At 39.5% G+C, this 15,033-nt stretch overlaps 1 protein-coding gene across 1 annotated transcript in view; it reads right to left on the bottom strand.

The window, feature by feature from the left end:
- LOC132871697 (uncharacterized) overlaps positions 1 to 13,676 on the bottom strand; it is a 40,762-nt gene extending 27,086 nt beyond the window's left edge. Inside the window, exon 1 of the mRNA XM_060906115.1 lies at positions 13,556 to 13,676. Coding sequence (XP_060762098.1) covers positions 13,556 to 13,610 — 55 coding nt within the window. The 5' untranslated portion in view covers positions 13,611 to 13,676. The remainder of the gene's footprint in view (positions 1 to 13,555) is intronic.
- Between the last annotated feature and the right edge of the window lie 1,357 nt (positions 13,677 to 15,033).

Raw genomic sequence — 15,033 nt, 5'->3', positions numbered from 1 at the left:
AGTTGCTGACAGGTTTAGAGATCTTCGTGGAGATAACGAGCCATCCAGCAATCGCGGTTCCACAGAGGGAAAACGTAACACTAGTGACAAACTGCCAAAAAGTGCTTTAGTTTTCAAGATACCCCTACCGGAGGTAGAACTAAACCCAACAATGTTTTTCCTCATCTTTAAGGTCTCCCATATATGAAATGGATTCTTGGATAAAACTATTTTGCTGCAAAGACTGTTAAATTGATAGATGTTGTTATACACCCCAAAACTAAAAAAAGACCTAAAATATGGACTGCCCGTATGGGATTTAAGACACATAAACTGCTGTAGAGAAGTATCACAAGCTCGGAGAGCTTTAAAAATTGGCATGATTATAGTCAGGATGTTGCTTTACTTACTAGAAAAACTTGGATGTGAATATCTTGAAGTATGCGGCATTTAGAGACCTAGGAACACATACCTAAAATAGGCGTACATGAAAAAAAGTAATATCAATGCAGAATGCTCTCATTTACTTTGTAGTTGCTTTGTCAGTGATGGTCATAGAAACATGTATGATAGCTTGTTGGAAAGGTGGGGTTGTGCTGAATCCAGCCATACCAAACATGCCAATATAGCATGCATAATCTGGGTGCTGTATCCCTAAATGTATGAGGTGTCCCTAATGAAAGAAACACAAACACTGACATAATCAAGTCTCCAGTCCAAAGCCCATTATCAGTGGTAAGAATAATGTTGACCAATTCAATGATACTGCAAAGTAAGTTACAAAAGGTAAGTACTCCTCTATATTCATGCTATATTTAATAATAGTACATTTCATATGATGCATTTTATTAAAATTCACATAGAAACACAGATTGAAATTGAAAGATAACACATTGGCAATAACACACACAATAGACGAGGAGACAGGATTGTTGTTTGGCCTTGAGCCTTTTAATAAAACTATTATGTCCAGTGGCCACTGCAAAACATTAATGTCACTCATTGTCATTGTCATCAACAACAAAGTGGGTCATATTTGGGCACTCTGGGAATGGGCAAGAACAAAATTCAGTGCAGGTCAAGCCAGCTGAGAGACACTGGCATTTGCTGGCATCAATGCAGTTACTGTCTTTACAGTACAGGTGGGTGATGTCTCGAACTTCTTTAGGTGCTGGTGCCTTTAGGAACATCATAGGTTCAATGGACCCATTTTCTCTAAGCCTCCATCCTCTACCAACTGGGTTCCAGAGCTGAGGCTTAGCCAGGTGGCTATGACGCCACACTGCTGTTTGATACAAGGCTCTCAACATGTGTTGCTGGAAAGCATCTTCTGTCGGGGGACTTGTTGCTGATAAATCTGTGGTAGATGCTAGTGTGCACCTCAGTTCATCTAGGTTAGAACAAGGATGTCCGTCCTCCTTTTTCTTTTTGCCATACAGGAGGAGTTCATACTTTCTTGCCACAGGCAATGATTCTTCCAGGCTTTCAGATAGTCCAAACTTAGCCATTTCCTTTAACTCACTTAGATGAGTCTTCAGTCTTGTGAAGGCAGTGGTCTTTCCAATTCTGTACAGGCTGTTTGTCGTGTCGCAACCTGTGAGAGCATGACATGCAGGTAAACACTCACAAATGTCTACTCCAAGATTATGAGCAATCAAACAGACTGGGATGAATCTTTCTTTTAGGCCATGTCCAGAGTGCATGAATACTGCAGAGGATCCAAACATCCCTTTGGTTGAATAGTACACAAGCAAAACCAGTACATCTGTATCATTAAATTTCACAATGAGCTGAGAGTATGACTGTGCAAGGTGTATTGCATGTAACACCAGTCTAGTGTCTGCCTCCTCTTGGTCACTGTAAAGATCTGTCAAGCAGTCAATGCCTGACTTGCTGACCCTCTTGACCTCCTCACCATTTTCAAAGCCACCTGCTAAGATGACTGTATTCTCTGAAGAGATTCTCTTTGGCCCAGTACTGACGATATAGTTGCTGACAAAGCTACATAGAGCAGCCTTGTTCCCACTTATCCTCAGGTATTTCTTGTAGTTTGGTACCCTTGCTTGTCCGGTTATGATATGTGTTAGTCTGCTGGTTTGAATGGTCCCTCTTCTTTGCCTTTCAAAATCTTTGATTGAGTGTTGATGGTCATATCTGTCAAACACTATAACTACACAGCTGATGCCTTCCTTTCCCATTAACGTTGCAATCCTTTGCCAGACACACTCGCCTAGGTCATTGAAGGTCTGAAAGGCTGATTCATGGAGACTCTGTAAAAGAGCCATGCCATCAATGATATATGGTGATGGTTCTTTATTGGGCAGCTGCTGTATCTCTGCTGTATCACTGACAGACTCCAGCTGCTTGGCAAGGTCAGCCTTTGCTGTTTCTCTCATTGTGCCATCATCATGAAACAAAGAAGGTGGGACAACAGCAAGTTCATGAGACATCACACTTTCCATGGACACCTCTCTTTGGTTGGACACAGCAAGTAACCTTTGAAAGAGGACATCTGAGTCCATGTGAACCTGTCTAGATGCACTGACTCCAACAGATGTTTTCATGTCTTTGAAGGTTGCACACTGGTTTCTTTTCTCAGGCTCCCAGAAGCTCTTTGTTCTTTTTGATTTTGCCAGACATTGTTCAGTAAAGATGGTATTCTGCTTTGCACCATCTTGGAGGAAGCTTGAGAGCTCTTTTGCAACTTTCTCAGATGCAACCTGACCACTAGCAATGTTAATCAGTTCCTCTGGAATGCTATCAAGGTCAAAGGGATTCTGCCTCTGCTCCACAGCCTCCATTATCTTCTGTATGTCTCTCTCATCTCTGTCCATTCTGGATGCTCCATGCTCCTGGTGTGCTTTCGGGCTCTTTGAATCAGTGTTACAAAGTTCTTTCATGGCATCCACATATGCTGTGGTCACATGTCTTGTCATCTTGTTTTCACATTAACTGTATAGTAAAATATCATAAAAAGCTGTATAGTAAACTGTAATGTAAAATGTCACCATATCAAATGTACTACATACATATACAATACAATATAGAGCAGTACTTACCTTTTGTAACTTACTTTGCAGTATCATTGAATTGGTCAACATTATTCTTACCACTGATAATGGGCTTTGGACTGGACACTTGATTATGTCAGTGTTTGTGTTTCGCCTCATACATTTAGGGACACCTCATACATTTAGGGATACAGCGCCCAGATTATGCATGCTATATTGGCATGTTTGGTATTGCTGGATTCAGCACAACCCCATCTTTCCAACAAGCCATCATACATGTTTCTATGACCATCACTGACAAAGCAACTACAAAGTAAATGAGAGCATTCTGCATTGATATTAATTTTTTTCATGCCCGCCTATTTTAGGTATGTGTTCCTAGGTCTCTAAATGCCACATACTTTAAGATATTCACATCCAAGTTTTTCTAGTAAGTCAAGCAACATCCTGACTATAATCATGCCAAATTTTAAAGCTCTCTGAGCTTGTGTTATTTCTCTACAGCAGTTTATGTGTGTTAAGTCCCATACAGGCAGGCCATATTTTAGGTCTTTTTTAGTTTTGGGGTGTATAACAACATCTATCAATTTAACAGTCTTTGCAGCAAAATATTTTTATCCAAGAATCCATTTCATATATGGGAGACCTTAAAGATGAGGAAAAACATTGTTGGGTTTAGTTCTACCTTCGGTAGGGGTGTCTCAAAATTGTGGGGCCATTGTCACTAGCCTACTGGTACTAGACAAACGATGGACGAACCGGAGTGACATATCGAATCCATCTTTTCCATCTTTTCAAAAACAGACCCTGTTTTAGTCTTATAGCAAAAGTAATTCTTTCCATCTTAAAAGTGTTATAAATTATGTCAAACCACTCCTCTACTGTAGGTTTTTCTAGTTTTAGCCACTTCCTTGTTATAGCTTTTCTAGAAGTGGCACTTAGAATCTGAAATAAGTATTTGTCATTAGAGGAGACATTTTCTGATGATAAAACTCCTAAATATAATGATACAAACTCAAAAGTAATGTCTGTCTGAAATACTTTTTGCAAAATGTTGTAGACCTCCTGGCAGAAAGGCAACAATATTGAACAAGACCAAAATATGTGAAAATGATTTGCCTCGAGGCATCCACACTGTCTCCAACATATAGATGAATTGGAATAGTGTCTTTTTTGAGCTGGAGTGATAAAGAATCTAATAAGGGTTTTCCAACAAAACTCTCTCCATAGTGTTGAATTTGAAGTTTTCCATTGTATCTCACATAAACATTCCCAATCTTCTTCGCTTAAAACTAGATTTCCTTCCCTCTCCCATTTCTGTTTTACATGCAATGAGCTACCCTTCATTTGTTGTAAACCCCTATAGAGTCTTGAGATGGTTTTTTGGCCTGGGCCTGAAACATTCATTCATCTCATTATCTCTAACCGCTTTATCCTGTTCTACAGGGTCGCAGGCAAGCTGGAGCCTATCCCAGCTGACTACGGGCGAAAGGCGGGGTACACCCTGGACAAGTCGCCAGGTCATCACAGGGCCAACACATAGACACAGACAACCATTCACACTCACATTCACACCTATGGTCAATTTAGAGTCACCAGTTAACCTAACCTGCATGTCTTTGGACTGTGGAGGAAACCGGAGCACCCGGAGGAAACCCACGCGGACACAGGGAGAACATGCAAACTCCGCACAGAAAGGCCCTTGCCGGCCACGGGGCTCGAACCCAGGACCTTCTTGCTGTGAGGCGACAGCGCTAACCACTACACCACCGTGCCGCCCGGCCTGAAACATATGCATCCATAAATACTTTCAGTAGAATGTTACCCCATTGCTCTTGTTTAATCTCTTTCCCTATTTGTTCAACATGGTGACGAACCTGTAAGAATCTAAAGAAGTCATCATTATTTAGACCAAATTGTCTCTTTAGGTTTTGAAAACTGTTCACTGACCCCTTACACAAAAAAGTACAATATGCTGTTAGTCCATAAGTTTTCCAGGCCTTGAATCTTGCATCCAAATTTTTAGGCATGAAATCTGGATCAAATGCACACCATCTCAGTACTTTTATCGACTCTTTCAAATTATTTTTAGTTATTACCCTATTCCACAGCTTAAGTGTTAAACCAATCCAGGGGTTTCCCAGATCAGTTAACTTATTCATCAAACCCTTATCCCCTAATGCCGCTTGAATTGGGAACTCTGCTGTTATGGCCCCCTCCAACTCCTTCCATCTAGCACTATATTCTCGATTGCACCAACACACTAATGGTCTCAACTGAGCTGCAATGTAATAATCTTTTAAACATGGGAGCGCAACACCCCCCCCCCCCCCCCCCTTATTTTTTGCTAACTGTAAATTCTGATATTTGATTCTTGGTCAACGCCCCTGCCAAATGTACCTGGAGATGAGTTTATCCCACTCCTGGAACTGTTGATCAGGTATATCTAGTGGAAGGGATTGTAAGAGATACAATAACCTCGGCAGAATAACCATTTTAACAGATTCAATACGAGAACCAAAATTAAGAAATGGTATTAAATCCCATCTCCTAATGTCCTCTCTAATTTTGTTGTTCAGGGGGAGAACATTCAGTGAGAGCAGTTTTGACAAATCTGCTGGTATATTCACCCCCAGATACCTCATGGATTTAGCTTCCCAACTCAAATCATATCTTTTCTTCACATTTTCTGAGGGACTGTAATTGAAACTGAGAATTTGTGTTTCTGAAACATTTAACTTATATCCAGAGAAAGATCCATATTGATCCAAAAGTGAAAACAAATGTACTAGAGATTGTTCTGGACTGGATAACTGTATCAGTATGTCATCCGCAAACAAGGAAATCTTTTGTTCTCCTCCCTTCATATGTATTCCTTTAATGTTCTTATTTTGTATAATCCATTGACTCAGGGGTTCAATAAAAATCGCAAATAAAAGGGGGCTAATTGGACAACCCTGCCTTGTTCCACGTTCCAGTGAAAAGGAGTGAAAAGAGAAACTATAACATTAATTTTAAGTCTGGCCCTCGGGTTATCATAAAGAGCTTGTATTGTCTTGATAAAGGAATTGTGAAAACCAAACTCATCTAGGACTCTAAACAAAAAAGACCAATTTACACAATCAAACGCCTTTTCTGCATCTAGTCCTACTAATACTGCTTCTAAATCCTGTTCTATTATATGACTTATTACATGTAGAGTCCGTCTGATATTATCTTGGGTCTGTCTCTGATGAATAAAACCCGTCTGGTTAAGGCTAATGATTTGTGGTAACAGTCCTTCTATTCGTTTGGCCAGTATATGTGTAAAGATCTTATAGTCTTGATTTAACACGCTAACCGGTCTATAGTTACCGCATTCAGATCTATCCTTCCCCTCTTTTGGAATAAGTGAAATTACTGCTTCCCTCCAGGAGGGGGGTATTATATTCCTTTTAAGGACCCAATTAAAGGTGGACTGCAACATAGGGATCAATGAATCCTCCATCACCCTATACCACTCTGAAGGAAACCCATCAGGGCCAGGGGCTTTCCCTGATTTGAGATGGGCTATGGCTGCTCTTATTTCTTTCTCTGTAATTTCTACTGCAAGTTGGTTACTCTGCTCACCCGTCAATTTAGGAAGAGTAATTTTCTCAAAAAATTCTTCCATTTTCCCTCTATCAACATGGGGTTGAGAGTATAGTCTTTGAAAATGTTTCAAAGCTATTCTGTATCTCTTCCAATGTATAGTGTATTAAAGTAGTCATTGGGTTTTTAATTTTATGGATTGAATTCTCTGCCTGCTGCTTTTTCAGCCTATAAACCAGCAATTTACTGGCTTTCCCACCTCCTTCATAATACTTCTGTTTTGTAAATATTAACTTTTTTTGTATATCTCTTATATACAGTGGTGCTTGAAAGTTTGTGAACCCTTTAGAATTGTCTATATTTCTGCATAAATATGATCTAAAACATCATCAGATGTTCACACAAGTCCTAAAAGTAGATAAAGAGAACCCAGTTAAACAAATGAGACAAAAATATTATACTTGGTCATTTATTTATTGAGGAAAATGATCCAATATTACATATCTGTGAGTGGCAAAAGTATGTGAACCTTTGCTTTCAGTGTCTGGTGTGACCCTCTTGTGCAGCAATAACTGCAACTCGGCGTTCCCGGTAACTGTCGATCAGTCCTGCACACCGGCTTGGAGGAATTTTAGCCCATTCCTCCGTACAGAACAGCTTCAACTCTGGGATGTTGGTGGGTTTCCTCACATGAACTGCTCGCTTCAGGTCCTTCCACAACATTTCAATTGGATTAAGGTCAGGACTTTGACTTGGCCATTCCAAAACATTAACTTTATTCTTCTTTAACCATTCTTTGGTAGAACGACTTGTGTGCTTAGGGTCGTTGTCTTGCTGCATGACTCACCTTCTCTTGAGATTCAGTTCATGGACAGATGTCCTGACATTTTCCTTTAGAATTCGCTGGTATAATTCAGAATTCATTGTTCCATCAATGATGGCAAGCTGTCCTGGACCAGATGCAGCAAAACAGGCCCAAACCATGATACTACCACCACTATGTTTCACAGATGGGATAAGGTTCTTATGCTGGAATGCAGTGTTTTCCTTTCTCCAAATATAATGCTTCTCATTTAAACCAAAAATTTTTATTTTGATCTCATCCATCCACAAAACATTTTTCTAATAGCCTTCTGGCTTGTCCACATGATCTTTAGCAAACTGCAGATGAGCAGCAATGTTCTTTTGGAGAGCAGTGGCTTTCTCCTTGCAACCCTGCCATGCACACCATTGTTGTTCAGTGTTCTCCTGATGATGGACTCATGAACATTAACATTAGCCAATGTGAGAGAGGCCTTCAGTTGCTTAGAAGTTACCCTGGGGTCCTTTGTGACCTCGCCTACTATTACACACCTTGCTCTTGGAGTGATCTTTGTTGGTTGACCACTCCTGGGGAGGGTAACAGTGGTCTTTAATCTCCTCCATTTGTACACAATCTGTCTGACTGTGGATTGGTGGAGTCCAAACTCTTTAGAGATGGTTTTGTAACCTTTTCCAGCCTGATGAGCATCAACAACGCTTTTTCTGAGGTCCTCAGAAATCTCCTTTGTTCATGCCATGATACACTTCCACAAACATGTGTTGTGAAGATCAGACTTTGATAGATCCCTGTTCTTTAAATAAAACAGGGTGCCCACTCACACCTGATTGTCATCCCATTGATTGAAAACACCAGACTCTAATTTCACCTTCAAATTAACTGCTAATCCTAGAGGTTCACATACTTTTGCCACTCACAGATATGTAATATTGGATCATTTTCCTCAATAAATAAATGACCAAGTATAATATTTTTGTCTCATTTGTTTAAATGGGTTCTCTTTATCTACTTTTAGGACTTGTGTGAAAATCTGATGATGTTTTGGGTCATATTTATACAGAAATATAGAAAATTCTAAAGGGTTCACAAACTTTCAAGCACCACTGTAGATCTCATCTATTTCATTCTTTTTCTTCCTAAGTGCTTCTGAACATTTTCCTGTCATTTGTGTCTTTATGTTTTTGTTCTAACTGTTTCAATTCTGTTTGGAGCTGGTCTAGCTCTTTTAGTCTAGCTCTTTTTAAGTGGGAACTGTATCCAATTATCTTACCCCTCAGCACTGCTTTACATGCATCCCACAATATCGGAGGTGTAACCTCACCATTATCGTTCTGTTCCAAAAAGTCGGTAATATCCTTCTTAATTTGGTCCTTCAGATGATTCAATATATGTATGTTTAATCTCCATAAGGTGTTTCTCTGGTATTGTTCAAGATTTAGTTTTAAATACAGAGGGCTATGGTGCGAAAGGTCCATAATCCCCATGCCGCAATCACCAACCCTGTGTAAATCTTTACCAAAGATTAAAAAGTAGTCAATCCTTGAATACAACAAGTGTGGATTAGAAAAATATGTAGAGTATCTCTTTAAGGGATTTAATTCTCTCCACACATCTACTAAACCAATATCCTTTATTGCTGAATTGATCCTTTTGTTCAGGTGACTGGGCTGAGCTACCTGTATTTTTGATGAATCAAGTTTAGGGCATAATCTAATATTGAGATCCCCCCCACAAATTAATACACCTTGAGATTCTGCTATAATCAATTCAAATATTTGACTAAAAAAACTCCAATCAGAATTAGGGGGAGCATATATATTCAACAAAGTTATCAATGAGCCATTTAAGTTCCCTCTCAAAAACACATATCTTCCTTCTGTGTCCTTCTTTTCAAATAGGGACTCAAAACAAATTTTCCTGGAAATTAATATTGCCACCCCTCTCCTATGCCCATTTGCATATGATGATGAGAACTGATACTTAAAGCCCATTCTTTTTAATTTAGCGTGCTCTGTGTTTGAAAGATGGGTTTCTTGCAAAAATGCCACCTCAACTTTGTCTCTTTTTAGTTTTGTCAAAATCTTACTTCTTTTGATAGGGTTGACTAGACCGTTCACATTATAAGTTACTATTTTAATTGCTTGCATTTAGTGTCCAGTTTTGAAACGAAATAAAAAAAAGAAAACCCTCTCGCACCAACACAAATATTCACCATTAACTGAATGTATCACAGGTAGCACCCCAAAAGCTGCATGGAACGGCAGCAAAACCTGCCTCTTAATGAGGAACAACACAAATACAGTAACACATGAAAAAAAAAGCTTCTAATAGTGAGGTCTTCATCTTGACCCTTATTAGGCCCTGATGATAAGAGGGCCATGAGGGAAATCCTCCCTCACTGGCTGGTGTGAGAGGGCCCTCAGCCATTTGCAGTTTTATTCTAGTGTCCATCCGGCTGTCTGACAGAGGAAAACAAAACTCCTGACGTTACAGTATGATCTTAGTTATAACCTGTAAAATGCTCCTGTAATGGACAGTACTTGTTCACTGTCTGTTCTTGCTGATAGCTGGTTCCCCCGGACTCTCCTCTTCAGAATAAAAACTCACCCCTTCTTCTCTGGGACTTTCAACGACCCTTGAATCACAGATGTTTTATAGTCATGCTGGATCCTGGCGCCTAAAAACCTGTAGTTTCTCCACATAACTCCTCTCTTTGCCTGCTCTCTCCCGGTTCCCCGATCTCCTGCTCGTTCGCCATGTGAACTTCTGAATCTGCTCCAGCAGAGATTCCGGGTGTTTAATAACCGATACCGAGAACCCCCTCTTCGCCATGTCCCCGGTCGCCTCCTCCACTGATCCATATAGCCCTGTCCCCTCCGGGTAGAACACTCTTAACCGGGCCGGAAACAGAGTTTGAAATCAGATTTTCTTCTCCTTCAATACTGATTTTGCTTCGGCATATTCCTTTCGCTTTTTCAACACATCAGGTGCGTAGTCATGATCCAGATTAACACTTTTTCCGTGAAGTTGAAATCCCCGCTTTTGCCAGGCCAGCTTCAGTAACTCCTCTTTCATCCTGTAGCTTGACAATTTAGCCACAATGGACCGCGGTGGAGCTCCCGGTGGCGGCTTCGGTGTCAGGGCGTGGTGAGCTCTCTCCACTCGCAACTCAAAGGAGCCCTGGAGCCCCAGGCCCTCCCGCAGCAAACGCTCGACATAACCCACCATCGATGGAGAGTCCTCCTCTGCACCCTCTTTAACTCCGTGGATTCTGACGTTCTCTCTTCTGGAGCAACCCTCTAAATCCGTCAGCTTTGCATCCAGGTGTATCTGCAGTTTCAGCAGCTCTGTAACCGCTTCTTCCATCCCTTGTATCTGAGTTTCGGCTGTGTCGATCCTCTTTTCCACTTCCTCTATTCTAGTCTTAGTTTTGTTTATTTCTTCGCGGCTCTCTTTCAGCTGCTGACTGTTGTCCTTCCTAAACTCCCTTAGTTCTTTCAGTATAAGGCCCAAACCTGCTTCTTCCATCTGCTCCTGGCCGCGGTCCGAGTCTGTATCCTCCATTTCGTTGCTAGCCTGGAGCTTCTGGCTAACTTCGTCTCTCTCAATTAACTCCGACTGCTTGCCTAAATATCAGTCGAAAAAGTTCATTCCCGAAACCCACAGTCCCTGTACTCACGTTTTTTTTTTTTATTATTATTATTTGGGTTCTTGTGGGCAATTTTTACTTTGAAATGTCGGGAGCAACTTTCCTATACTGCCATCGTCCAGCTCGTCAAACTGGAAGCCCGATTTATATATATTTCTATTAATTTAAATGTGTTTCTGAATGGATTTGATTTTCAAACCATTCTGTGTAATAACTGTTATATTCAGTATCTGAAATTCTCAGGAGATCAGCAGTTTATGAAATACTCAAACCAGCCCTTCTGGAACCACCAACCATCCCACAGTTACATTCACAAAGATCAGACTTTTCCTCACCCTGATGTTTGAGGTGAACTATAACTAAAACTCTTGACCTGTATTTGCATGATTTTATCGATTGAGCTGCTGCCACATGATTAGATAACTGCATGAATGTCTGGGTGTACAGATGTTCCTGACAAAGTGGAAGGTGGGCAAATATCCTTTTGATAACGTCTATAAGAATTATTATTAATAATTGTTTAATTATATTTAGTTCATATTTATTGACTGTCTTAAATTATGCAGTTTCATTTGAAGATTCCAAATTCAAAATTAGTTATAATTAGCTATGGTTAGTTATTATTGTGCACTTTTGAGTATTTACCAATTACGAGTAAAAGGTGTATACAGTATGCTTTTAACTCTACAATAAACAATTTGTAGAATGACACTGTGGTACAGCAGATTCACTGTTTTTTTTTTTCTTTTTCTTGCAAGCATTGTTCCTGGGCGAGGCTCCAGATCCAGGCTCATTGTCAGAGTGCAGGCAGTTACAAATGCAGGCGCAGGGGAGACCAGGGACTTCACAAACAGCCCGCTGAGCCAAATCGTAGAGTGGGAATCATAGTCAGGAAACGAGCGAGGGTCAGTCGATCGGCAAACAACACAATGGAGAGTAGGCAGAAGACGAAGTCAAGGATAAACGTGAACACAGGTCGTAAACTGGAAGTCAGGTGGAAAACAAATGGCTTGGTAAAATTAGACACGGAGGAACTAGACAGTACTTCGCAAAGTGTGGAAGTGAGAGCTGAGTATGTATAGGTGTTCAGGGTGATTGCCGGATGAGAGACAGGTGTACTCATAGTCAGGTGACAGAGGACCCTGTGACTCTTGGGACTTGTAGTCCGGAGCGGCCATGTTGGGAGGCTGCTCCGAACTCGTGTTTTCGGCACACTTACTGATTACTTACTTACTAGTAATACTTACGAGTAATCATGTGGTTACTAAAATTGAACAAATCAATAAATTAATTGATATATGTTTTTTTTTAAAGATATGGCTGTTTACTTTCATTTAATAGCTCACCATTGTAAACTAGTCTGTCATTTTATCATTATATTATCTCACTATTATAATATATTATTGTATTAATTAAACCTATCTTATTATGTAATATTTTGACTCTTTTCAAGATGTTATATTTTCATTGTGAGTAATTATATTATATAGAGTTAATATAGTGTAATTTTCACTTATGTCATACCTCTTTCATATGCTCATTCCTCTTTAGTACTAGATCTATCCTAAAATATAATCATAGTATTATCTATCTTGGGAATGGTGGCCCTACCGCACTGAACAAAAAACAAAAAACAAACAAAAAAACCCCAAAACCCACACCCACAAACCAACACGAATTGTGGAATTAATTGCTGGCAGAAGGTTTTTTTTTTGCTTTGTGTGTGTGTGTGTGTGTGTGTGTGTGTGTGTGTGTGTGTGTAAAACCTCTACTGAAAGAACCAGAGTAAATTGAAGAGTTTCTTTTGAAAGTAAATAACACCCCTTCACAATGATATTTTTCACTCCTTCAAAATATAAAAGCTTAGAAAATCTTGAATGTATAAATATATATTTAGTGAATATCTGGCCTCCTTAAACGAACGTCTCTTTCAAATTGTAAGTCAGTAGAACCCTTAATGCAAATTTGAAATGACAAGCTGACTCTCAGAAATCAGATTTAGACACAGAAAGCCATTTATATACTGTCATCACCCATCAACTGATTCTCAACAACGTCTCAAAAGATCTTTCTTTTTGAACTCTTTTAACGTTACCAATCTGTCTGAAAGGAGCAGGTTTTTGTGTCTTGTATGGTACAAATTTGTAATGGTGTGTAATGGTACAAATTTGTGTGGTAACTGTGTAATTTGATGTAGAATATTGGATCACAGCAACAAAACCTTTTTTAGTAATTTGTTGACAGTGACTATCATCACTGGCCTGAAATAATCCCATTGTTTTATGGGATTAAAACATAAAGTGCTTGATGTAAACATCAAGCACTTTCTGTTTTAATCCCATTGTTACCCAGATGACTTTCAACAATTTTAAGCACTAGCTGACTTTTAACACTTTATAACATAATGGATCTTATTATTAATTTTGAGCACTGTCTGCTGTCTAAAGCTCACTGTAGGTTATAGTAAATCAAACACTTTACATTACTCTTCAGTTAGAAAGACTTTAGAAGATTAGTTTACTGTACCTGTGATTGGGATGAATATGTAGAAAAAGAAGACTAACTGCATCGTTGCCACCATCGCGTAACTTCAAAGAGTAAATCAAGCACTTTATGTTTTAAGTCAGAAAGTGTTTCGTCCAGTCATTTTTTTGGTCCAAGGGGGAATCAAACACTTTCGTTTTGGACTAAGGAAGTGAGAATTTTGCTTATACTGAAATTCTACCATCTAAAAATTGCTGGTTTGTGTTTTTTGGATTCAGACTGTTGAGTCATACTGTTACGTAATTCTACCATAGCTCATTCTGAGTTGTTTTCTATAACCCCGCTGCTGGATTAGTGGTAGAGGACAGTGGCCCTGTCTCTCCTCCACCAGATGTGACACAATCTACCAAGCAGCTGGATCAATTTAACCTGGTTGTTATCTTATTTGAGCTATATAGCAAGTTTTTTTAAGTTATTATTCGACCATTCTGTCCAGTTGTTTTTCTCTCATTCTCTCACACACTCAGCTAATAAACATCAAACAGCTTATAGCAGAGCTCCCCGTGCACAAAGTGTGTGGAGTGGAGCCCACACAAAAGAAAATGGTAATGCATCAACTTGATTTTTGATGGCTTTTGACCATACAACATCCATATGAACGATGAACGTGTACCACCACAGGGAACCCGATTGTAAACGCATGGCACTGTATCTCATAAACACTTGACTACCGGACAATGAAATTTGTATGATTGTTTACATAAGATAGATGGGTTTTTATCCAGCGCTTATTTTTAATTTGATTTCTCATCTCATCTCATTATCTCTAGCCGCTTTATCCTTCTACAGTAGACCTGGGCATTCTACGGCCCGCGGGCCACATCCGGCCCACTGTGTGTCCCTGTCCGGCCCGCGATGCCAATTATAAATTACAAAATAAATGGGGAAACCCCCATATTCCGAGTGCAATATAATGGTGCGACTTTTATTTTGAAAGCGCTACGTTCATGTTTACGTTCGAACGTGCGAGCTGTGAGCTGTGCGTAAACGTCAACTGCAACAAGTGAGGATAGCCAGCACGTCGTCAGTCAGGCATGTCAGCTAAATTGTATATATAATAAATAAATGTAAATAATAAATTGCACTGATTCAATGACTGGTTTTGTTTTCTTCTTTATATGTAGCCTACACCACAATTCCACATAGCCTATGAATAAATATAATATTAATATTAATTATGTATTGACATGAATATATATTAAGTAGGGTGGATTCAGGTAAATTGGGCCATCAGGTAAACTGGGCCACTTACGCACTGAGCTTTTCATCTCTTCCAATTTTACTGACCAATCACCACAAATGTATTTAAATTGTTGCAACATTACTTTATTTGCTTTAAGTCATTTGGATGCCATAATATTTCTGTGATGAATGAAGGAATGAATCTTTATTGTCCACAAGTGTGGAAACTTGTCTTCAGTTTCACCACATAAAAAACACATATGACTCCATTTCATGTA

The sequence above is a fragment of the Neoarius graeffei genome, chromosome 23 (genome assembly GCF_027579695.1).
Source record: "Neoarius graeffei isolate fNeoGra1 chromosome 23, fNeoGra1.pri, whole genome shotgun sequence".
Taxonomy (NCBI): domain Eukaryota; kingdom Metazoa; phylum Chordata; class Actinopteri; order Siluriformes; family Ariidae; genus Neoarius; species Neoarius graeffei.
Note: the sequence above shows the minus strand (reverse complement) of the source record. Positions and strands in the feature narration are given on the sequence as shown.